The sequence below is a fragment of the Asterias amurensis genome, chromosome 2 (assembly GCF_032118995.1).
Source record: "Asterias amurensis chromosome 2, ASM3211899v1".
NCBI classification, from domain to species: Eukaryota; Metazoa; Echinodermata; class Asteroidea; order Forcipulatida; family Asteriidae; genus Asterias; species Asterias amurensis.
Window position 1 is genome coordinate 28,308,579 of NC_092649.1, and position 23,648 is coordinate 28,332,226.

General features: G+C 40.0%; 1 protein-coding gene across 2 annotated transcripts in view; it reads left to right on the plus strand.

Moving 5' to 3' along the window:
* Window positions 1-23,648, plus strand: part of LOC139954571 (general transcription factor 3C polypeptide 1-like) — a 39,806-nt gene that overhangs the window by 12,424 nt on the left and 3,734 nt on the right. For both annotated transcript variants that reach the window (XM_071954436.1, XM_071954435.1), the window contains exons 14-33: window positions 415-499; window positions 1,147-1,293; window positions 1,991-2,158; window positions 2,472-2,607; window positions 3,285-4,033; window positions 5,170-5,361; window positions 6,380-6,554; window positions 7,813-7,972; window positions 8,412-8,572; window positions 9,877-10,151; window positions 11,495-11,599; window positions 12,761-12,883; window positions 14,077-14,177; window positions 14,810-14,972; window positions 16,007-16,138; window positions 16,860-17,010; window positions 17,820-17,899; window positions 19,579-20,585; window positions 21,512-21,701; window positions 22,393-22,964. In XM_071954436.1, coding sequence (XP_071810537.1) covers window positions 415-499; window positions 1,147-1,293; window positions 1,991-2,158; window positions 2,472-2,607; window positions 3,285-4,033; window positions 5,170-5,361; window positions 6,380-6,554; window positions 7,813-7,972; window positions 8,412-8,572; window positions 9,877-10,151; window positions 11,495-11,599; window positions 12,761-12,883; window positions 14,077-14,177; window positions 14,810-14,972; window positions 16,007-16,138; window positions 16,860-17,010; window positions 17,820-17,899; window positions 19,579-20,585; window positions 21,512-21,701; window positions 22,393-22,964 — 4,872 coding nt within the window. The remainder of the gene's footprint in view (window positions 1-414; window positions 500-1,146; window positions 1,294-1,990; window positions 2,159-2,471; window positions 2,608-3,284; window positions 4,034-5,169; window positions 5,362-6,379; window positions 6,555-7,812; window positions 7,973-8,411; window positions 8,573-9,876; window positions 10,152-11,494; window positions 11,600-12,760; window positions 12,884-14,076; window positions 14,178-14,809; window positions 14,973-16,006; window positions 16,139-16,859; window positions 17,011-17,819; window positions 17,900-19,578; window positions 20,586-21,511; window positions 21,702-22,392; window positions 22,965-23,648) is intronic.

Sequence of the window (23,648 nt, forward strand, 5' to 3'; positions counted from 1 at the left end):
GGACTTGTTAAAAACCTTGAAAACAGGGTACAGTTTTACCTGTTGTTGCCTTTTGTTGCATTATCTCAGCATTTACAATTAGCCAATCCCATGAAAGTGGGATACTATGTTAACATACTACATTGGGAAAACCTCATACCCGGAATGACCCCTACTTTGACTTCTTAATGGTACCCAGAAGTAGGCCAAACTTTGCGGCCGTTTGTGGCCTCTCTGTGTGTTTTGATACAAGCCACTTCTGGCCTTTATGGTCTCTAAAGGATTAAACAGCTTCATGAAATTGGACCCAGCTAAGGTTTTATGGAGAAAATTCTAAAAACAACCAACAGTTTGTCAAGCATCTAGTGCTCAAAATCCATGTCATACCTTCATGTTATAAGAAATATTCTTTTTTTAAAATATATTTTCAATCAGAATAATTGATCGTCTTGTGAAGGAAGGGCTTTGTAAATCTTTCTCGACAGTGGTCATGTCAGATGACGGAAAAAGCTCTAGAACGGTAAGTCTCATGTGGTTCGGCATTTGTAAGAGTCATGTGACAAAAGTGTGTTAACATTGTTTAATCATTTTAAAACGTAAAAAATAAAACACTATAAAAAAGATCGAACATGTACGACCTTGGCACTGAAAGAGTTAACATGATGTGGAGCTAGCTGAATAATATATGCTCAAGTTGTTTTTTATGATTATGTTTGTAGAACAAATAGAGTATTTGAACGAATGTTCTCTTCCAAAATTCCATCCCATGATGACAGTTTGAAAAGGGTAAATGTTCCTTTCTCCATGATGTTCCATCAATTCCTTGCCTGAAGCTGCTCCTCATTGTCTGCAATGTGATTGTTTAGACATCTCTATCATGTTGTTGTTTACATAAAGTATTGATTAGGTTTTCTCATGTGTTCATAATTGTCTTTCTTTGGCCATCTGTCTTGTTCTAGGGCTGATTTGTACATGTTTTGATGCTTGTCTGTCTATTCTTTTATCTCTACGGCTGATTTCTTCAAGTTCTGACTTCCTTAATCAGCCTCTATGCTCATCTTTATTTTATACTGTCTCAATTGTCGTCCTTAATTTTTACTTGCTTTTTACTCTTGCATGAGGTGCGTAAATAGATTCTTTTCTGAATTAACTTTGTTTGTCTTCAAGGTGAGCTTTATAACAGACACTGACGTGAAACAGGACGACCCCCGAGTATTGCATATTGTACAACAAGTCAAGTTCCGGATAATCAACTATGTCAATCACTTTCCCGTGACAAACCATATCGGGAGCAAACAAGTCAAGTTGCAAGCGGTAAGTCTAGTCTACTTGAAATCTTAGATATGGGTCCATAATTATCTACTATGTTAACCACAGACTTCTGTGCTTACAACAACCAGCACCAGGGCCAAGTTTGGGGGACATTCCATAAGACAAGAGGGCTTGTAGCTCGAAAGCTTCACAGGAACTTATTTCACAAGACAAGAATCATTTTGAGTTCACAGGCTCTCGGACAAGATTTATTTCATCTGTGTTTATTTGTAAGTGCACGCTCTTGAAAGAGCATTGAAAGATAATAATCACCTAAACAGTTACAAATTTTGTCAAAAAAGTTATTACACATTGAGGTATTGGTTTGAAATGCAAGACACAGGACCACCAGGCCTGTACCACAGTAAGTTTACTGGCCGGATACTAAACTATAGCAGGCCTGTGGTTTAGTGTTAAATTTCAAGCCCTGCGTTGACAATTGTCATTTTCCTTTTGCACAACTCTATGGCATTTGCCAACCAAAGGGTCTGCATGCTTGTGTGAATGTAATTAACATATTTCATGGGATTGGCTTTTGTAAACGTTGAGATAATGTAACAAAAGGCAACAAAAGGTAAAACTGTACCCTGTATTTATGTTTTATACAAGTCTGAAAGTCAGAAAAGAAAAGAACAAGACAAGAAGGCGAACAGAATTGTAGTTTTTAAAACCTTCCTTTTTTTTAAAAAACCCCTTGAAGAAACTGCCGGCAGTAAGAAAGAAATGCAAGAAGAAGACGAAGCCGTGGAAGAGGATCAGTCAGTTTGAGACTCTTACGCAGCCTAGCGATGATGAAACAGAACCTTCTAGCCACAATGCTTTACTGGAGGGTGAAGAGAAGGAAGACCTGGAAGGAATGGATGAAGAGGTAGGACACTAGAGGGAGCTGTTTGTATAAGAGTTATAAATTCTACTGCTGTGGTGTAGATTGTTTGGAATTCTAGAAACATCTCTACTGCTGCGGAGTAGATTTGGGGGAATTCGGGAGACTTTTCAAGTCTAAAAAGAACTGTCCCGCTTATTAAATACCACCTGAATAGAAGGTATGAAATTTGTCATTTTACTTTAATGGATCGAGGGGACTTCTTTGCTGCAGAGTGAGTTCTTAATTGGTCTCAAAATTTTAAATAAAACAGATAACATTAACATTTTCTTTTCCACTTTTTCTCCGTTTTTGACAGAGACGCTTAGTTCTGAAAAAGAGCTTCTATGGCCACTTGCAAAAGATGGAGAAGCTGAAGGTGTTTCATACATTCATGTGGTACATTGTCTATGGCATGGCGAATCAAGAGCCTGCTGTTGAGACTCCTCAGCCAGGTAAACAAAAAGTGTCTGCTTTTAATAGATCCAGATCATTAATCAAACTATGTCAGTCTCCATTAATTTCATTCTACCAAACTTTGCATTTATTGTGTGCTTTGAATCTCAGAAATTCGTAAGAGAAGTGTATGTGAGGGGTGGGGGTGGACACAGTGTGTTAAAGTATGGGCACATTTAACTTGGACTTGAGTCAGGCTCAAGTCGCCAATTATATCGACTTTGACTTGACTTGACTTGTGCAAAAACGACTTGACAGTAGAGAATTGACTTAAATTGATTTTACGACAATGCAATTGCAAAAGCAAGTCTTCTTCGGCGATGCTGCTGCCAACGATCCCAATGTTTTTGTGTGATTTTGCCAAAGGGACAAATGTTAAATCTGCACCGATATGCAGACAGGTAGCTGCATAATTTATGGATAGAATTAAGTATTCTTTTAAAAGGTTTTTGAATGCTTTTAAGTTTGTCACAACATGGTCACAACATCATGGGAGTGGGTTTGTTTTGGGACATTATGTGACTTGACTTGACTTGACTTGCAACCATTTGACTTGTGACTTCACTTGACTTCTGCTGATAATTGGGCATGGTATAACATATGTATTATAAGGTGTCAAACTTTTGACATTTGCATTTACAACTTTTTGGTTTACATATGTTGTTTACATTTTCAGAATCCCCATTCAAACAAAGTGAAGTCATGACCATCAAACAGGAATTTGATGAAGACCAACTAACACCAGTAAAAACAGAGCTTGATGAAGTGTATCTGGAGAGTATCAGTCGACAAGGTACAGACAACCTGACTAGTCAGCCTACAAACCAACCAGTAGAGCCAGTTCAAATCACTAACCAATCAGAGAGAGGCTCTGATGGTGTGGTTGATGGAATGATAACGAAGATGGTAAAGCTGGAAGATGAAGGTTCTGGATCACCTGCAAGTCAGTCTCAAGGATGCTCTGAGGATGGTTCTACTACCAGGGACAAACACCAGGGAAAGATCACGTCATCTTCACAACAGGAATCACAAACAGCGCTCAGTCTCTTTGAGTTAATCCAACTGGGGAATGTACCAACAGAGACGGAATCCGATCAATCAACAAGCACTAATGCCCCCTTGAACACGACTCACAAACACAACCTCATTTCTGTGGAGCTCCCAGATCGCATCGAAACAGCAAACGTAGAGGCCACCACAAACCCTAAGCCCAGACAAAATCCCCCAGTCACCCCAGTTCCGAGCCTCGACCACTCTGCGCGCACCGAAAAGCACCATGTGTATCTCGACGTCATGGACTGGCGACGTTTCGTCAAGCCATTACCTCGATACCAGGACATCAAATATGGCTGGTGCGTTCTGGGGGATGTGGTTCTGTCGATGCCTGTGGGCATATTTTGCAAGTGTGTTCCATTGAGATATATGGTAAGACTTAAACGACTGATGTGTGAGTGTATTCATGCAAAGGAAATATCGCCTATTGTATACCAGGGGATTTTTTTTTCACAGGACTCAGAAAGCACTAATTGCATAGTGCATTGCATAGTGCATTGCATAGTGCATTGCATAGTGCATTGCATAGTGCTTATTACAAAACTGTGATAGGATCAAACCAAAACAATATGCTTAGCAAGTTTGAGCTCTCAATAGTTAGCTGATTCATGAAAAACAAAGATAACTACATGTTCGTCATGCTTTTTGTTCTACTGCCGCTGGGTAAATTTTGTAATTCAGGAAACTAGTTGTTTCTGAAAAGTATTGTCCTGCTTATTTACTACTACTACATAGGGGCTAGACTGTATCTTCTCATCCCGTTCTGAACTTACAGAATGGCCATGTGCCAAACAGTGCAATACTTGCAATGGTCGCTAATTACTAAAATTTGACTGGCGTTTTTGTGGAGAACTTTTTGAATCGTTATCTCCAGCAATTACTTAAAAACCCCAGAGTTCTCTGAGACCACGGGGGTCGGAACGAAGCTCATTTTCCTTTTCATTCACACGTATGGCCTATACAGTACCAGAGCAAAAGGTTGGTAATCAGTCGGGACTACTACTTTTGCAAATGCATTTTACTTAACTTATGGCGACTGGAAGGGTTGGACTTCTAGGGCATTAGACAGCAGGACAATTTTTGCAATTAAACTACTTTAGTCTCTATATTCCCAATCTACTCCACATTTATAGGTAAGTAGCAGGTCAAGATTGTATAAGAACATGTCTGCTGAGCCAAAGCAAATCATATAATATTGTGTCCCAGCCTTCTTTGTGGTGTTTGTTCTGGCCTAGCGGTTAAGAGAAGCAAATTCAAACCAAGTGTGGGTTTGAGTTTCAGTCGTGACACCTGTGTCCTTAAAGCAAGTCCCACATGCCTTGCAGGAAAGTATTGTATGTTAAAGTGCCTTGAGTGTCACTGAGTGACGGATATGCGCTCTATATTTCAGCCACTTTTATTACCATGTTGATATTCTTTCCAGGTTTGGAGATACAGCCCATAGTCTAGCCTGTGGATGTTTGTCTTTGTTTGAGTTCTTAGTTTTTTTCATTTTTGTCCCAGCGCAGATTGACAAACTCTCGGATTACCTCAACGACCCTGTAAAATCCCTGTGGTTGGTCAAAGATTTACCCCTCAAGATACGCAGTCGCCTCCTTGAGGGCCGGAGGTACCTCACCTTCCTGACGAGGGAGGTTGATCGTCTAGCATCGATGGGACTGGCCATCTATACCCCACATCCAAACGAGGGCAAAGAAATGGTAAGTTGCAGGCCTAAAATTACACAGACCTCCAGAGGCCATGACCTCTGTTGCCCTGGTCTTGGCCTTGGTGCCCTTTCAAAAGTTTCTACTTTTTCTTAAAGATTTTCAAGTGGAGTGCCTTGCCCTCTCAAAGACGAAATTCCCGACCTGATTTATATCTGTTACTTACTACAGACTGTACAAGTCTTGTGTGTATTGAAAACGAGAAATGACAAATTTTCTCACTTGATTTTGTCAAGCCAGAGCTGTTTCAACTGAGCTATCTACCCAAAAGTTGGCAGCATTCCTCTTTTCCACCGTAGGTCTGTAGCAAGCCTCTGTCTCTTCTCCAGATATTTTCATGGTAAATGTGTCACCAGTGTGTCCGACCTGGTTTTTCCTACAACAATGTTTGAGCGTGAAAGCAGACTTTTGCCTTGCTGACACTGGCTGAGATGTAGAATAGATGTAAAACTCTTGCTTGCTGAGATGGAGAACAAAGAGCCGTTCCAACAGCTTTATTTCATGTACTGCATCTCTTTGGAACTGCTTGCCTGGTGCATGTTTTCCTCCATCTTACAATCTAGACTGTTCAAAGAGGAATACCAATTCTTATCTTCAACTCCCCTGAATTATTGTCATCTTTCAATTTATTCTTCTTTGTTGAGCCTCATACCAAGAGTGGCTTTTAGACTTGTTTGTGGCAAACTTGCTTGAAAATGACCCAAACCCCCCCATCAATAGATGATATTGAAAGGTCAAACAATAGAGGGGTTAAAGCGAAGAGGTAAGTGAAAGGCGTTCGCTCGGTAACCTGGCGGTGGCTGCTAATGCGCTGTAGCACCTTGTTATCCCTAATATTAGGTTATACACATTGGGTCTCAGAATTCATTACTTCAATAATCTTTCTGAAAAAATGTATATAATAAAAGTGCCTTGAGTACCTTTTTGGAAGATGTGCCCTTTAAAGACTTTGATATTATTATTATTATTATTATTATTATTAAAGTTCAATATGATCTTTGTTTCTACCCAGTTGTTTTCCTACATCTGTCGCAATGCCACCATCGTGGACACTTCATCCAGTGAACCAGGTGGAAACGCTGTTTCTGACAAACCCTATCCCGTCCACAAACATCACTTCAGAACACTCCATGATGTGGAGAAGTTTTGGTTTGAACTGAAGGTGATTTGTTCAGACACGCCGCTTGGTAAGTAAGATTGAACAGAAATGCTGCTAAACACTGATAATAAACATTGTAAACTTTACTGGAAAGTGAATATATGTTAAATCAAATTATTGGTAACATGCATCGCTGTAAGGGTAAAACCAAAATTAACACTCTGAGTAAGTTGCTTGTGATTTGCTTGTGTGTGTCCGGTATCGCTCGGCTTGGCCTGCACGTTCTTGTCTTGGAGAGAATGGCTTTGGCAGGACTTTCTTTGGCTCAATGCTGCAGGTCTGGTCGTGGTTTCCCTAACTGGTTCTGATTTCTTCCCATTGTTGTTGTTTTTAAATGGTGTTATTGCTATTGTTTGTTTAGCATTCACTGGATATGTACATGTATTGTTGTGTTTACATTGTCTCTGCTGCGCCTTGAACATATGTAAAGATTGATTTGGCGCATTACAAATTCCTACTATAAGTGTTATTTATTATTCACAGAAAGCGTGAAAGCACTGAGTATACAGTGCTAACACACATTGGTGTAAGGGTAAAACCAAAATTAATATTCTTTATCCCTTGACATGCCCGACGCAAATGTCACTTCTGTTTAATCTTAAAGGCAGTGGACACTATTGGTAATTACTCAAAATAATTATTAGCATAAAACCTTTCTTGGTGACAAGTAATGGGGAGAGGTTGGTGGTATAAAACATTGTGAGAAACAGCTCCCTCTGAAGTGCCATAGTTTTGGAGAAAGAAGTAATTTTCCACGAATTTGATTTCGAGACCTCAAGTTTAGAACTTGAGGTCTCGAAATCAACCATCTAAACGCACACAACTTCGTGCGACAAGGGTGTTTTCTTCTTTCATTATTATCTCGCCACTTCGATGACCGATTGAGCTCAAATTTTCACAGTTTTGTTATTTTATGCATATGTTGAGATACACCAACTGTTACTTATTACCAATAGTGTCCACTGCCTTTAAGGTACTGGGCAATCTCAGTGGTCTAGTTGGTAAGACACTGCTCTGGAAGTGCAAACGTTGTGGGGCTCGAATCCCACCTGAGGATTATGCCTGTGATTAGTTCACAGAAAGCGGGAAAACACCGCATAAATAACACACATTGGTGTACAGAAAGTATACAGAAATAAAACACATCGGTGTACGGGTGCAACTAAGATGAAAAGTCTGTAGTGGAATTATTTTGGTCTACATACATGTATCATCGCAATATGGTGAACAATCTGCAGCAAAAAACATCTAAAGTTTTGAGCCTTTTGTTTTTCCGTGGCTTTTAGGAACATCACGACTGAACTTACCACTTAGTGAGTTGAGCCTTAAAGTGCGGCTGTTAGCGTTGCCAAGGAAACTGGACAGTCACAAAGATGAGGTCATTGACGACGGTCGGATACCTGGGGATGGCCGGGGAGCTGCTGGATTGGATTCAAGTTTCTATAGGTAAGAGGAATGTGGTCTTGAAGATGTTGAAAAAAAAGTATTTGGTCAAATTTCATCAATTCATTTAGCTGGTAATTCACAAATACGCAGGACGGCTTATCCATTTTTATATGTCGAGAAGAGATCTATGCGTTTTTTTTAGTGCTATCATGATTACCCTGTACTAGAGACGTTTCAATTTTGTGGCAATCGACGACTGCCATTTACAACGGTTAACTTTTTTAGTGCCCTCTTGTGATAATATTTGACCAGCCGACCACTGTCAATAATTTTCAACAGTAGACTTGAATAGCGCCCTCTCCCCATCTCTTTCATTTTCTATGTTTTGGTCCAACGGCCGAAACCCCCAGTGTTTGTTACATTAGAATCACATATCTAGTTTTTACTTATTTTCGACACTGCAAATTTTCTTATCTTGACGTTTTTTTCCCACCGATAGTCACCTTAAGAGGAACTGGACGCATTCCACATTAGATCTAAACCGTATGGTCAAGGGGGGCCTAGTGAATCGCTTTGAGGAACCACAGAACAAACGGCTGCAGAGACTCCAGAGGCTTCATCCACTGCAAAGCAAAACAGTTCTGCTCAGTGTCAAGCCAGGTAACTACAATATGGTTGGGACCAACAAAGTCTCAGAAGTTTGAGGTCAGCGTGAGACTTGCACAGTCTATCGGCCTCTTGCATATAGGCTGCCATCGCTGAGAACCAACAAGGGAAACATGCTAGTGTGTACCCACCATGTTCAACTGTTAGCCAGTTACGAATCTTCCTTTGAACTCCATTGCGGTGTTTGAGCTTATGACGTGGTATGCAAGGGGGTCTATCAGCTGACCTCATTATGGCTAATAATAATATTAACAATAGTCGTTTTTTATAGCACTTTATACACCCGAAGGCATCCCTAAGGGCTTCCACATTACTGCCTGGTCTTTGGGCCTTAATTCATTCCTTAAACCATCTCAGCTCCCTGGGGAGTATACAGCCCATGCTGCCAAATATGTTAAAATCTGCCAAGAATCTTATCTTCTCTCGCATGTACCCATTTACCCCTGGGTAGAGAGAAGCTTATGGTTATGTGTCTTGCTCAAGGACACAAGTGTCATGACCGGGATTCGAACCCACACTCTGTTGAACAGAAACACTAGAGCTTGAGAGCCACGACGCCCAACAAATCAACAGAATAAACCCTGAACCCCTAATAAACAAAAAATATTGCTGTTCAAACTTGAGAATGTCTTGCTTCGCGAAAAAGAGTTCCACTTAAAAAAAACATATGCCAAGTGTATAGGAGGATATGTTCCATAAGATTTTCATTTAGGATCAAGATTATTTAGGTGAATATTAACATAAACATTCACACGTAATTACTCAAAATAATTATTGGCATAAAACCTTTCTTGGTGACGAGTAATGGGGAGAGGTTGATGGTATAAAACATTGTGAGAAACGGCGCCCTCTGAAGTGCCATAGTTTTCGAGAAAGAAGTAATTTTCCACGAGTTTGATTTCGAGACCTCAAGTTTAGAACTTGAGGTCTCGAAATCAATCATCTAAATGCACACAACTTTGTGTTGCAAGGGTTGTTTTTCTTTCATTATTTCGCAACTTCGATGACCGATTGAGCTCAAATTTTCACAGCTTTGTTATTTTATGCATAGTTGAGATACACCAACTGTGAAGGCTAGTCTTTGACAATTACCAATAGTGTCCATTGCCTTTAACAGCCATTCAGGATGATAAACAAAGTTTAAAAAACAAATTCCCCAAAAATGAGGGTGTCTGCGGCAATGAAAATATTTGAAAGCTTTTAAAACCGTAAATTAAGGTTGGGTTTGGTTAAATAATTGATATCAAAATTAATATTTCAAAAACTTATAATTTTCAATGCCCCCTCCTCCCTCACAGGGGCAAAAGAAAATGTTGTTGTGAACACCAAACTAGTTGATGTAAACGAGCACAAAGCAGAAACAGCCGGTGGAAAAGGTCGCAAGCGCAAGAGGGTCCCCGTGGAAGAGTCAGAGGAGAAAAAAGCAAAACGGAAACGGCAGGAGGAGCGCGTGAAGGCCAGAGAAGAAAAGCAACAGAAGAAGAAAGAGAGGAGACTGCAGACTGAGCAGAAGAAAGCAGTGGGCTTGACAACGAGGGCGACATTCAACTGGGCTCCAGAAGAGGATAGTTTGGTAAGGTTTGGGTTTGGATGCAATGATTCTGGTGTGTCGTGGCTTAGCAGTCAAGCACACTGTGAATCTCAATCTGAATCATAAAGTTGGTTAAGCATCCTTGTGGCAGTGTTATGGCCGAGCGGTTAAGAGCACCGGATTCAAGCACTGGTGTTTGATCAGCAGGGTGTGGGTTCGGATCCCGGTCGTGACACTTGCTACATAAAATTGGGGAGGTAGTGCTTTCTGCTCTACCGGCTAGGCTTCGAATTGAAGATACCCAAGCCTACATTCGTATGGACTGTGAAAGGGGTAACCCTGTTTCAGTCCTAAGAGTAACTGGCAATGGCCTCTGGAAAAAAACAATTGTAGCCCACACCTTGAAGTGGCCTTCAGGCCTTGTGTGTCAGGCGACTTGCATTAAAAAAAACCATAAAAAAAACAAAAAAAAAACGGAAACATCACACCAAGTATTTGTAGAGAAGAAGAAAAAAACTTGCTATCTAATTTTTGCAGAGAGATCATTCTTTAGATTTGGCCTTAAAATTTGGAATAAGCTTCCAATACAGATCAGAAATGCCAGCTCTTTCAAGACACTCCTTAAAGCTCACCTGTTCCAACAGGCTTACTTACTGTTCAACTGTGCCTCAGCGCCTTAGAGCAAACTGGTGATTTTGGCACTCTATAAATGACCTTTGATTGATTGAAGAAATTTGACTGAAAAACCCCTGAGGCTTAAACCCTCGCAGTCGGGTAGGGACTGAAAATAGCAATCAACATGCAATTCTCTGGTCTGTACTCAAACCGAGGTCCAGAAAGGTGAAAGGCATAGAGAGAAACCACTGATCCAATCTGACTGCCCTTAACTCACTGAACTCATGTTGGTTATTATGATAATGCTTGGTTCTTATTTTAAGATCTGTGACGACGCCATGACTAAGGTGCTTTACAACATTATCCCTGTTCATTAGGCACACATAGACCATTCCTCAAGCTTTCTCAACTCTCTCGGGAGCATACCACCCCCAAAGTTGTTTAAATTGACGCTAAGGGCGTGAAGGATATATTGCAACACAACACGGTCCCAGCCCTCCGAGGGTCCCATTTATACACCTGGGTTAAAGTTGGTCTAGTTAAGAGAAGCAATAATGATTTAATGCCTTGCTGAAATAACACAAGAGGCATGATGGAGAATCGAACTCACTCTCTGTCGATTAGCCTATGAGCTTGACTCCTATGCAGTATACTGCTCAGCCATGACTTGCCATTCCAACGACACGCCACAAATAACGAAGAAACAAGGTGATATATTACTTTTAAAGAAATTGAAATGAATCCGTCGTTTTCACAAATTTTGTTTTCAGCTTCTGCTCTGCAGAGTTGCTTCAACCATCCTGATGAAGAAGTTAGATTACCTGACGGTCATCACCTGGGAAACCGTGCATCACGTCTTCTCTAAGAAAGTGCCTGTGAGTATAAAAACCACTCTTACGAATTCTTTCTTATTTTTTCCATAAATTTAGGGTATACCTTCGGTAATTACATCAATAATTAAAGACCATAAAATAAAAAACTGAAAGGAACATTACAGAATTGGTAAGAACATAAATCCTGAAGATCACAGATTTACAACTTACCTGGTCTAATGATGATGATAGTAGAAAACATCTCTTGAAATATTTCTGCCTGAAATGTCATATTTGATGAGAAATAAATAAAAAGTAGTTTCCCGTTTGGAGTTAAGTGTTTTTGGAATCATTAGCATGCAAAATGTGTATTCAGGTTTTCACTATTTTCTCCTGACTTAGATGGCCTATCGATCTCAAACTTCTACAGGTTTGTCAGTTAATATATATTACATACAGTGCTTACACTGCCAGCAACTGTTTTGTTAGCAACAACCAATTCTGTAATGTTCCTTTAATACATATGGGTGTGTCTACTTACCAGGTAGATTATGTTCTTTTAGAGGACTGTCTTGTTTTATATTGTACTACCGCAGAGTAGATTTTTGGAATTCGGGAGAGCTCTGTGTTCTGAAAAGAACTGTACTGCTTGTTTAACTACTACCTGGGCGGAAGGTATAGAAAGTTGGCTAGGACAACTACTTAATTATTGTAATTAAAAGACAAATTCTTTCTCTGATGCAAAATAAGAGATGCTGGAGACTTGTAGTTCTTTTCCCCACTTTCATGAGGAGTCTATCAATTGGAAAATGGGTGCATCACAAAACTGAATTTGACCTTGGAGCCCCTCTGGACGTTATTTGTAAAACCTCAAAATAATTGTTAATATACAAAATTGTGAGAAACAGCTCCCTCGGATAGTTTTTTGGAGAAAGAGGTAGTTTCTCAATCAAATAATAAAAGACTTCAGGCCTGAAGCCGTTTTATAAGGCATCTGAAAGCACACACATTTGTGCAACAATGGTGTTTTACTGTTTTTTCTTTCAATATTGTCTTGCAACTTCGATGACCAAATGACCGACTTGTTTTTTTGTACATTATGTTGGGCTACACCAGGTGAGAATATACTGGTCTTTCTTAATTACCAAACGTGTCCAGTGCCCTTAGTTTGGTTGTATTTTGTGATAGCTGTTTTTTTAGTCAATATTTGTTTATCTTTTACAGAGCTCTGTTGATTTGAGGAACAAGGATGCGAAGGCTATCGCTAAACGCTCCATCAGACTCCTCAAGGGCGGCAAGTTCAAAACCAACTTCGCTGTCTGTCTCGGTGAATGCGCAGAAGACACGGTAATTACTACTCATGCGCAAAAACTTACATGATCACCGCATCTTGTCTGTGGGTTTGGTTACAGCCTACCCACTGTAAGAATTTGAAACAGAATATGGTTCAAGTTTTGGTACCTTAGTTTTATATCGTTGCCAGTGCATACTACATGACCCTATGAATATGAGAGTCCGTATCTGGTGTGGAAAAGGTTTTTTATCACCATAATTTAAATCATACCTGTAAGAAGCTACTAATCTCACCGGATTGACACTCCATGGCAGCATACATTTGTTTAGGTAAATCCATCGTTTTTGTGAACTAATTCAGCTCTCCACATTAAAGTTTTCTATTGATTTGGAGTCTCTCATACATGTCTTTTGTACATACAAGTATCTTGTTAGCACCTGATGGTTGCGTAATCTTCATTTAAATTGAGTGTGTACTGCAGTGATTTGCAGTTCAGGTTTGAGTAATGAAAAAGTTTGCAGAAATGTTTATCATTGCATGAAAATGATGGTGTTACGTGGCATGAAAATGATGGATTTATAAGGAATATTAAATGACCAAAACCATCACCAAGAAATTCATGTGGCCATAGAATGTTAATGCAGTGAGATTTGTAGCTTCATGCTGGTAAGAAGTTATTTATGAACCTCTAGAAATGGACCATCGTTGAAATCGACCCTTATATCTAGGACTCTGTATCTGTGTAAATCAGCACAGATGGAAAGTCCTACGTAGGGCTCCCAGGTCAAATTCCAGTTGAACCCATTTAACTGGGGGTCAACCGGTTCAACTGGATAGTAACCTAACTCATCCATTTTCCATATTAACCAACTGGTTTGGACTAAGTTTAACTGTATTCAACCAGGTTTAAATTAATCTGTTGGTTTCTATTCAATTTCCATATTAAACCAACTGGTTTTCAACTAATAATAATAGTAATAATAAACAGTTCTTATACAGCGCATATTACAAAATAAAGTCTTTAAGCGCTTCTCTGATTGAAAAGATGGGTTTTAAGATGAGATTTAAATGTTTCTAGCGTGGCGCAGTCTTTGATATTGTTGGGAAGAGAGTTCCATAGTCTAGGAGAAGCAAATTTGAAGGAGCGTTGACCGTAGTAGCTAGGTTTAACTGGAATTGACCTGGGTTAAGTTGAGAAGACTTACATGTACATAAGGGCTAAATATCACATATGTGTATCTCACAGGATCTAATGAGCAGTATTCCATCCATGATGGGCACCCACCCTCCAGAATTCTACACCAAAATCTACGAAGACCTTATCGATAAACTTCAAGAAAAATTTAGGTATGTGTGATCGCTCTGTCTTTATAACAAGAAACAGAATCAGTAACTTACAAGTAAACTTGTGGGCACAAGCATGTCCAACTTGCTTAAATTGTTAATCAATGTCATTGGACATTTGTAAGCATTCTTAATCTGTTTATCTTAAATTGTTCTGTATTTTTCTTAACTTGCTAAAAATTGTTAATCCCTGTAAAGCGCATCGGGACCCTTGGATATTAAGGGCGCTTTAAAAAAGCTCTTTAATTATCGTTATCATTATTGTGTATAAAATTGTGTAAATTCGTGATGTTATACGGTTACATCATTTATTACAAGTAAAATTTGCAGATACACTCGTGTGTAAATCTTCGGTAATTTATTTTTTTGTGTTTTCAGGAATCTTTTTGGCTTATTGGCCATCTGAATTTGGTTCCGGTTAGCTCAGGAAATCCCCACAGTCATGAGAACAAGATTTGTGTGTTTCTGTGGAATTTATTATTGATTTTTAAAATAGTTATGAAATTGTCAATTGCCTACCACACGCAGCCAAGTAGCTATAAAACACACCAAATCAGATCGGGTAGAAACTGAATATTCATATATTTGTATTCATGTTTTAACACCTTTCACCATAATTTATTTGTAATCCTCAGACATCGAGATGGTCAGGTGGGCACCCTACCTGATGACATCACCAGTCTCCGTAGTAACTACCATGTGGAACCGATCGCAAGGACTGAAAAGGCGTATAAGATTTTCTTCAATGTTGAGAATGAAGCAGACCTAAAGAGACTTGCTTTACACACCATTGTTCTGGTGAGCATTCATTGATCTTTAAGCAAGTCATAATAATAATAATAATAATAATAATAATAATAATAATAGTGGCTTCTTATATAGCTCGCATATCCGTCACTCAGTGATGCTCAAGTCGCTTTAACAAACAATATTCGGAGGGGGTTGTTTCTCAAATTTGTTATGCTATCAACAGCTCTCTGTTACATGTCACCAAGTAAGGTTTTTTACAATTTTTTTAGTAATTACAAATGTGTGCGTGCCTTTTAGATGAGTCGTCAGCATCACCATAGTGATTTGTATTGTGAAATCACACTTTGCTCGACTCTTAAGATCAATCTTATCCATAGAGTTATATATAAGAACTAGAGAGCGCACTTGCCTATATACGCGCCCCGGCATGCGCCCAGGCGGCCATTTTCTAAGTTGACAAAACAGCTATCTCACAGCGTGTGTTTGTGCGGCCATTTTGTAAGTTGAACAAACAGCATCGCGTGAGCGTTCAATAAAAAAAACCTCAAACGTGTATTTCATATTCAAGGCGCGTGCAGAATGACGCGCTTGTCATCTTGCGGTCCCGTGGCGTTTGTGCGCGAAGCATCACTCGTGCGCCCTCTAGTTCTTATATATAACTCTATGATCTTATCTCTTTATGAAATCAAGCCTAGGGCACAATTTCAGAAAGCTGTTAAGCAGTTACCGGGCAATCTCAGTGGTCTAGTTTATATGACACTGCGCTAGAATTGCAAGAGTCGTGGGCCCAAATCCCACCGGATTTTTTTTACAGAACTCTGGTAAGTACTGAGATACAGTGCTAACACACATCGGTGTACATGTATATGGGTAAAACCCAAAATGAATATTCAGAAAATACAGCTTGACAAACTTCTTTACTAAGCAAAAATTGAATAGGGCACCAGTCACATTGTAAGCTTCATGTAATTTTGGCTGGTAACCTGTTTCTGCTGAGTAATACTGTTCTGTGCTTTATGAAACTGGGCCCTGATCTTAGTGAATTCCTTGTTAGATGTGGTACAACTCCTTTTTGATTTCAGAGTTCCTTGATGTCCCAGAGTGCCAGTGACTATGATGCGAAGCTTTCATACAAGTTGTATGAGCAATATGATGCCAGTATTCTTCATGATGTTTTTCTGTTCTGTCGCTTAAAGGGTGTTATCTCTCGATCTGTAAGTCAACCTTTTATTTAATGTTGTTCTTGTTAAGTGCATAAAATTAATACGACCTTGTTATTTGTTGGGGACTTACCTCATAATTCTCTGTGCCACAAGGTCATATGAGATATGGCTTTATCGCTCGGAACACGTAAACAAATTATGATGTAATTTGATTTGATTTTTTAAACGAACTTTTACGGGTTATTCATATAAAAATGAAGCATCTTTGTATATTCTAACTCAATTTCATCGAAAAAGGTGACATGAAATGCGATCTTGTTGCACCGACGCAACAAAATGCTGGGTAAAGATTTAAATACTCCTTTCCTTAAGCAATCCTGTAGCCACAAGGGAAACTGATGTGGGTGCCAGTCGGAAGCCATTCATCCTGTGTCTGTCGTAACAGCCAGGGATCCCACCCATACTTATGAAACAAATTGGGAAGTGGCAGCATAGGGATCACCTTTAGGGATGTGTCCTTTTATTTCAAGTATCAAGTAATTAATCAGGAGGACATTTTAGTGGCTTCTAACTGTCTCCCCTGAACACAGATATTAACAAAATATGGAGACTGCCAAAATATGGCGGGATAGCTCAGTTGGTAGGGTGCCGGCACGTTAATCCAGAGGTCCAAGTCCCAGGCTCAAGTCCTGCTCTTATCAATTTCTTTTGTCAAACCCAAAACAATTTTTACATTTTCATGTTTTTTATAATATCCGTGTTATTTTCACAGCGAGAAGGTGCCATTAAACAAAAGAGGATTGCACCCAGTGTTCCAATGTCCTACCAGCTTTCTAACACCTACATCAAACACTTCCGATCAGAAATCTCTCTGGAGGTACCCGATGAAGCTCTTACTTGCCTGAAGGCGATCAAACAAGCCGGTAAATTTTAGAATTGACAGTATCGACTGAATTTTTGATTGAGTAGGTTGTCATGTCTAAGTGTTTTAGATCATCAAGTTCAAGTTCTGGGGTTAAGACATCGGTTCAAATTCTGGTCATACACTTTTGTCCTTGAGCAAGATGCTTTACTTATCCAGGGGTATAAACAGGTACCTGCAAGGGTAGAAGTTGATATTGTGTATATAAAAAGCCTTTGGAATGCCAGGGAGCATAAAAGAGTAAAATAATGTTATTTGCCCAGTGACTAAGGCACTTAATGTAAAGTGCATTGATACGGTAATCATAAAATGCACCACACTGTAAATATAAAAACTCGTTTCATGCATCTCTTTGTCGAGGGGCAAAAAGTTGTGTATGTTACAATTGATTTTATTTGGTTTCACCCATACATCGATGTGTGTTAAGCACTGTATACTCCGTACTTCCCTGATTCCTGTGAATAAAATCCACAAGCATATTACTCGGGTGGTTTTCAAAACCCACGACCTTTGCCATTCTAAAGCAGGTGTCTTACCACTAGACCACTGAGAATGCTCGGTAGCATGAGACAGTTCAAATCCTGTGTTTCAAAAGCAGGTACTGCAACAATTTAATAGATGTCCAACTTGCATCGGGGGAAAGGAATATTATAATATTAGAATATTATTACCCATGTGTGTAAAGCACTTTATACTTGCTACTGTTCTTATTCTCTTGTATGGACAAAAATAAATGATAATTAATTTATAACTAAGCGATAGGATTCATTGAAATGCGATTCTTTTTATTTACTTGGATTAATGTTTCAGAGGAGGCTGAAGGTGTTCAATTTCCTGTTGTCAGTCCTGGAGCATGCGCATGTCAACTTATTCTTCTTGCTGAGGATAAGGTAAGCAATACCACAAGTCTTTCTTAATTTATTTGAAATGTTGTCAAATTACAGTATATATTATAGTTCAAATGCAATTTTTTTGTCATATACATTTCTAATGTGATATATGAAACTGTTTCCCTACCTTCTAAAAAACCTTCCTCACTTCTAAAAAAACCTCCATACATTTCAAAAATTCCAAAATGTTTTAGCTCGTCCTTGATTTGAGGAAGAATGACTTGTGACTTGACTGGACCTGACTTGAGATGACTTGTGACTTGGCTTGAGGAAGAATGACTTGTGACTTGACTTGAGAAAGAATGACGTGTGACCTGGCTTGAGGAAGAATGACTTGTGACTTGACTTGAGGAAGAATGACTTGTGACTTGGCTTGAGGAAGAATGACTTGTGACTTGACTTGAGGAAGAATGACTCGTGACTTGGCTTGAGGAAGAATGACTTGTGACTTGACTTGAGGAAGAATGACTTGTGACTTGACTTGAGGAAGAATGACTTGTGACTTGACTTGAGGAAGAATGACTTGTGACTTGGCTTGAGGAAGAACGACTTGTGACTTGACTTGAGGAAGAATGACTTGTGACTTGACTTGAGGAAGAATGACTTGTGACTTGACTTGAGGAAGAATGACTTGTGACTTGGCTTGAGGAAGAATGACTTGTGACTTGACTTGAGGAAGAATGACTTGTGACTTGACTTGAGGAAGAATGACTTGTGACTTGACTTGAGGAAGAATGACTTGTGACTTGGCTTGAGGAAGAACGACTTGTGACTTGACTTGAGGAAGAATGACTTGTGACTTGACTTGAGGAAGAATGACTTGTGACTTGACTTGAGGACGAATGACTTGTGACTTGACTGGAGGAAGAATGACTTGTGACTTGACTTGAGGAAGAATGACTTGTGACTTGACTTGAGGAAGAATGACTTGTGACTTGACTTGAGGAAGAATGACTTGTGACTTGGCTTGAGGAAGAATGACTTGTGACTTGGCTTGAGGAAGAATGACTTGTGACTTGACTTGAGGAAGAATGACTTGTGACTTGACTTGAGGAAGAATGACTTGTGACTTGACTTGAGGAAGAATGACTTGTGACTTGACTTGAGGAAGAATGACTAGTGACATCACTTGACCCCTCGTTGAATAGAACATTCCATTTTATAACTCATGAAAATGTGTGCACTATTGCACTATATATGTTTTATATACGGTCATTGAGAATGTGAGTGTGAAATGTTGAATTGAATTTTCAAGAATTCTAAATGATGTAAAAATGTATATTTTTTGTGAATAATTTTAGGTTGAAACTAAAACTAAACCAGGGAAACTAACCAGGGTGACTTAAACCTATGACTCCCGGATTAACATGCTGTGTTCTATCAACTGAAAAAAAGTAGGGCCCTTCTCCTCCCAGTATCCCTACTTTGTCAATAATATCTTTGTTCGGAGAGCACCAGACAGAAGCCATTCAACCTGTGGCAGCTATCACCCAAGGAGATTGCCATTATCAGGGCTTGATAGCTCAGTTGGTAAAGTGCTGACTTGTTAATCCGGAGGTTGCAGTTTCAAATTTGGCTCTAGACATTTTTTCCATTTTTTTTACCCCAAGTTTTGTGGAACTCACCCAGTTAATTTCCCACGTAATTTATTACTTAATGCATATACTTTCTATGTGCAGATCAAATGTACGATTGTCGTCCCAAAGCGGCTGGCTGTAGTGGACAGCAACTTGTTGGACCCAGAAACTCTGAAGCAGATGGGACTTCTTAAGAAGGGTGTGGATTCAGACTCGGAGAGTGACACAGATGAGGAATCAGAAGATGAAGAAGATGAGGATGATGTTGGGAATGAGGACGGCACTATAGAGGGCGCTGTACAAGGTGGAGAGACGACAACAACATACACAGACTTGGGGGTTGTATTCGAGGACGGTGACGGGAAGGTTAATAATGCGGATTCTGTTGAAAGCCTCTCAAACCTGGAGGAAGCTAAACCTCTGAGTCTAAGCATAGAAGGCAATGTTATGGGTATGCTTGAAGAACTCGCTAGCGGTGCACAGAATGAGATTGCACAAACGGGACTAGACGATAAATTTACGATTTGCAGTGATCATAACTACTTCGTTAGCAAAGAAATATCAACCAACAGTGCAGGGTTTAGTGATGGGGTAGGGAAGAGTACTACTCAATCAAGACCTGGCGATATTACTGAAGCTGTAGAATCCAAGCAGACTCCAAAAGACTCTACCGATGTCGCACAAGACGGCGGTGAGTTCAAGATCCCCTCAGTCTCTCAGCAGAAACCAGCCACCAGGAACCCTACCGCCAAATGCCTAGCTGCCTCCCAGAGTTCCTTTACCAAGTGGCTCATAGCCCAAGGTCACTACGCTCCGGGAATCTGCGGCAAAGGAAGAATCCACAACCTCCAGGATAATATCGTCCTCAGCACTTTTACCTTGAAACTCAGACCCAGTTTCCCGGACTCCACAGCCAGCCGCGATCATTCCTCTCAACCCAACCTCGTTTCTAGCCTGTTGGATTATCTTATTAGACCCTGTAAGAAATATACAGGGATGGAGACTTCTTGTAGATCTCAAGAGAGTTCACAAGCCTTGTATCTCCAGGAGCTTCTAAAAGCCAAGTACTTGGATCAACAAGAAGCCAGCTTGGAGAAACTGACAGAGAGGTAAGGAATCCTAACTTTATATAGCATTTTATCTACGGGCATCTCACATCACTTAATAATATTGATTTCCAGAAATTTAAGTGATTTATGAGCCCCATTTGTTTACACCCTGTGATTAATTTTCAATAGAAGATAAGGGTATAGGGTATACGCAATAAAATAGTTTGGGTTTGAATTGGACTGGACTTGAACCTCTGGAAAGATAGATTCAGCTTTATGCTGACGGACTCCCTTTTAGTCAATATCTGAACTATTAAATATCTGAACTAAGATACCAACTAATAGGGAGATCGCCAACATAGAGCTGGAGTAGGCTGGCAGGCACTACGTTAATCCGCAGGTCATTGGTTCAAATCCCGCTTTAGTCGACTTTTCATTTTTCAAGCCCAAAGTTGTAAAAATATTATCCAGTCAGTTTTCCCCGGTAGTTTGTTACCTTATATTTATTATAACACACCTCTTGCTTTTTCTATATTCTGGTTGGCTGAAACACGGTCACGTGGGGTGAATAATATAGTCTAGTGATCGTGCGCGCGTGTTTTGTGGGAACTAGTTCCCGAGTGGGCACTAGTCTTTGAAAATAGTGCCCGGTTACAGCGCCCTCTCTTGACTTTAATCAGGAACAGCAACTACAAAACTTCCTTTCTTTTCCAGATTTCTGTTCTTATTTCACATTTAAGACCGAGCTGTGTTATAAAACACATTGACTGGCATAATTCGGTAACTAGTGTACGTCTATTCCACCTCGGGCCTGTGAGTGACCAGAAGAGGGGCCTATTTCTTGGTTTTCGGCATCGGGAAATCTAGGTCCTCTTCTGGTCACTCAAAGTCCCTCAGGGGAATAGATGTACACTAGTTACCGAATTATGCCAGTCAATATGTGTTTAATAGTTGATAGACTTACAATTTCATCGCATATCTTCTAGGTGTTCAGAGTTGGGCCTCAGTTCTCCAGCCATTTCGACAATCATCAAGGTGTACAACAAGATCAATGAGGCTGGATTTCTCGGTCTAACTATTCCGAAGCTGAAAAGGATCGTAGCCCAAGTAAATGCAGGTGCTACCACAGAGGTTCCGCTGTTGAGGTGCATGGACTTGCTACTGAAGCAGCAAATGGTATGTACTCGTTAACAATTTAAAAAGAGATCAAAGACAAACTTTAGATCAGGGTTTGAACCTGCAATCGCCACTTCGTGCGCTGGCGCTCTCCAACTGAGCTATGTAGCTCGCTCATGATTCGTCATTTCTTTCTTTTGAGGGATGCCAGTCAGGAGTCATACAACCAAATACTGCCATATATTTCCCTGGTTGATCAACAGTATAAGGATGTTTCCCCCCCCCCTCCCCATTAAGATATTCTGCACAGTGTATAAACCTCGGGATATGACCAGATTACCATATCTCAGGTCCACCATGGCATGAATACTGTGCATAAGCAATAGCTACAGGAATTTTCGAGCCATATTCTAGTCAGTTTATCTTTGTTCACCTTGAAATTGATAAATTATTTGTTCAGTAAGTTTTCTTGCGGCTTGTTTCGTGATGTTTTTATCAATATTAGACCTTCCCTTTGCGTTTAGGTAGAAAAATATGGGCAGCCACCTGTGCAAAAAGGCATTCAAAATCTGGAAAGATTTCAAACTTAGTTAGCAGATTTTAATTTTGAAAAAATAATCTTTGTTAAAGACAATTGAATAAAATAAACAAGTTTAAAACATCACAGTTCACAGTTTGTCAGCGTGCCGTCTCCAAAACAAAATGGAGTGTACTTTATTTATTCTAATATCTTTTTGGGGTTTTCTCCCAGGTATTTGAAGTCGGTGCTAATGAGCTTTGCCTGGTGACAATGGAGCATGTCTCTCTATGGTGCATCAGATCACAAAGATTGATCTCTTGTGCTGAACCAACTGATTCAGAACCGAGTGAGAAGAGGCTGTGCCCTGACATCGATCAAGAGACGGTAGATTTGACCCAAGAAGAATCAAACGTGCCACAAAGATCAGTTTCTTCTGAGGAGCCATTGCCAGAGTCTTGCTCCGACACTCAATCGTTTCAATGTGTTGACTTGACTAAGGAACCGAGCGCTTCAGGTATCCCCGAAATCAGCACTGGGGGAGAGGGTTTAGAAGCTGACAAAAACAAGAAACTCATGTTGGAGGTCTCTCCCAAACAGGGTGACCTCCTTAAAAGGTCAGAGGGCAAAGTTCACCCAGACATTATTGACATGGCTGCAGATGAGCAGTCGACAAGAGATGTGGAGAGCTCTGAAGTTTCATTGAGAGAACGAGGTGATGCTGTTGAGGGCATCCTAGAGCAGAAGACTAGCGAGAGTGGACGTGGTGCTGCATTAAAGAGGAAACAATTTGAGGCTCAGAGCCGGTAAGAACGACACAATCGGTGACTGTTAATGTTAATGTAATCGGTGACTGATATATATAATGTAAGAGGATCAAGCAAGCAGCACGCAGTGTGCATGGGAAAAAAATGTGAGTGTTACTGCCGAAGGTGGGAGGCTGCTTTTCCACGCACATTGCGTACTGCTTACTCGGTTTGTTAGTATTATCAAGCCTTGAAATTTGCTCTTGAAGGGTCACAGCAATTATCTGGTACATGTAAGGGGCACTTCTTTGAGGAAAATGTAAATTTGTATTGTAACTTTGCACAGGGCACCACGGTAACTGCTGTGGGTGCCTTGGGTTGTTTCCAGGGCTGCATTATATACGTGCTCAGGAATTCACAGGAATACGGTCACTGTTGACTGGACTTTTAAGTAACTAGGGGTCGATTTCACAAAGAGTTAAGGCTAGTCCTAACTTGGGACTAGTCCTAGGAGATATTAAAAACTCTAGGCTTGTCTTAAGTTAGGAGTGTAACTCGTCCGAACTCGAGAGTAACTCGTCGTAACTCGAGATAAGACTAGTCTTATAACTCTTGGTGAAATCCACCCCTGGCCCACTTTTATAAAGCCTCTAAGCACAAAAATGGCTAAGCACATGAACATCTTGCTTAGCATTCCATAAAGGTTTTTGTTGGCGTGACTGTTGCTCAACTCATATTTTGCTC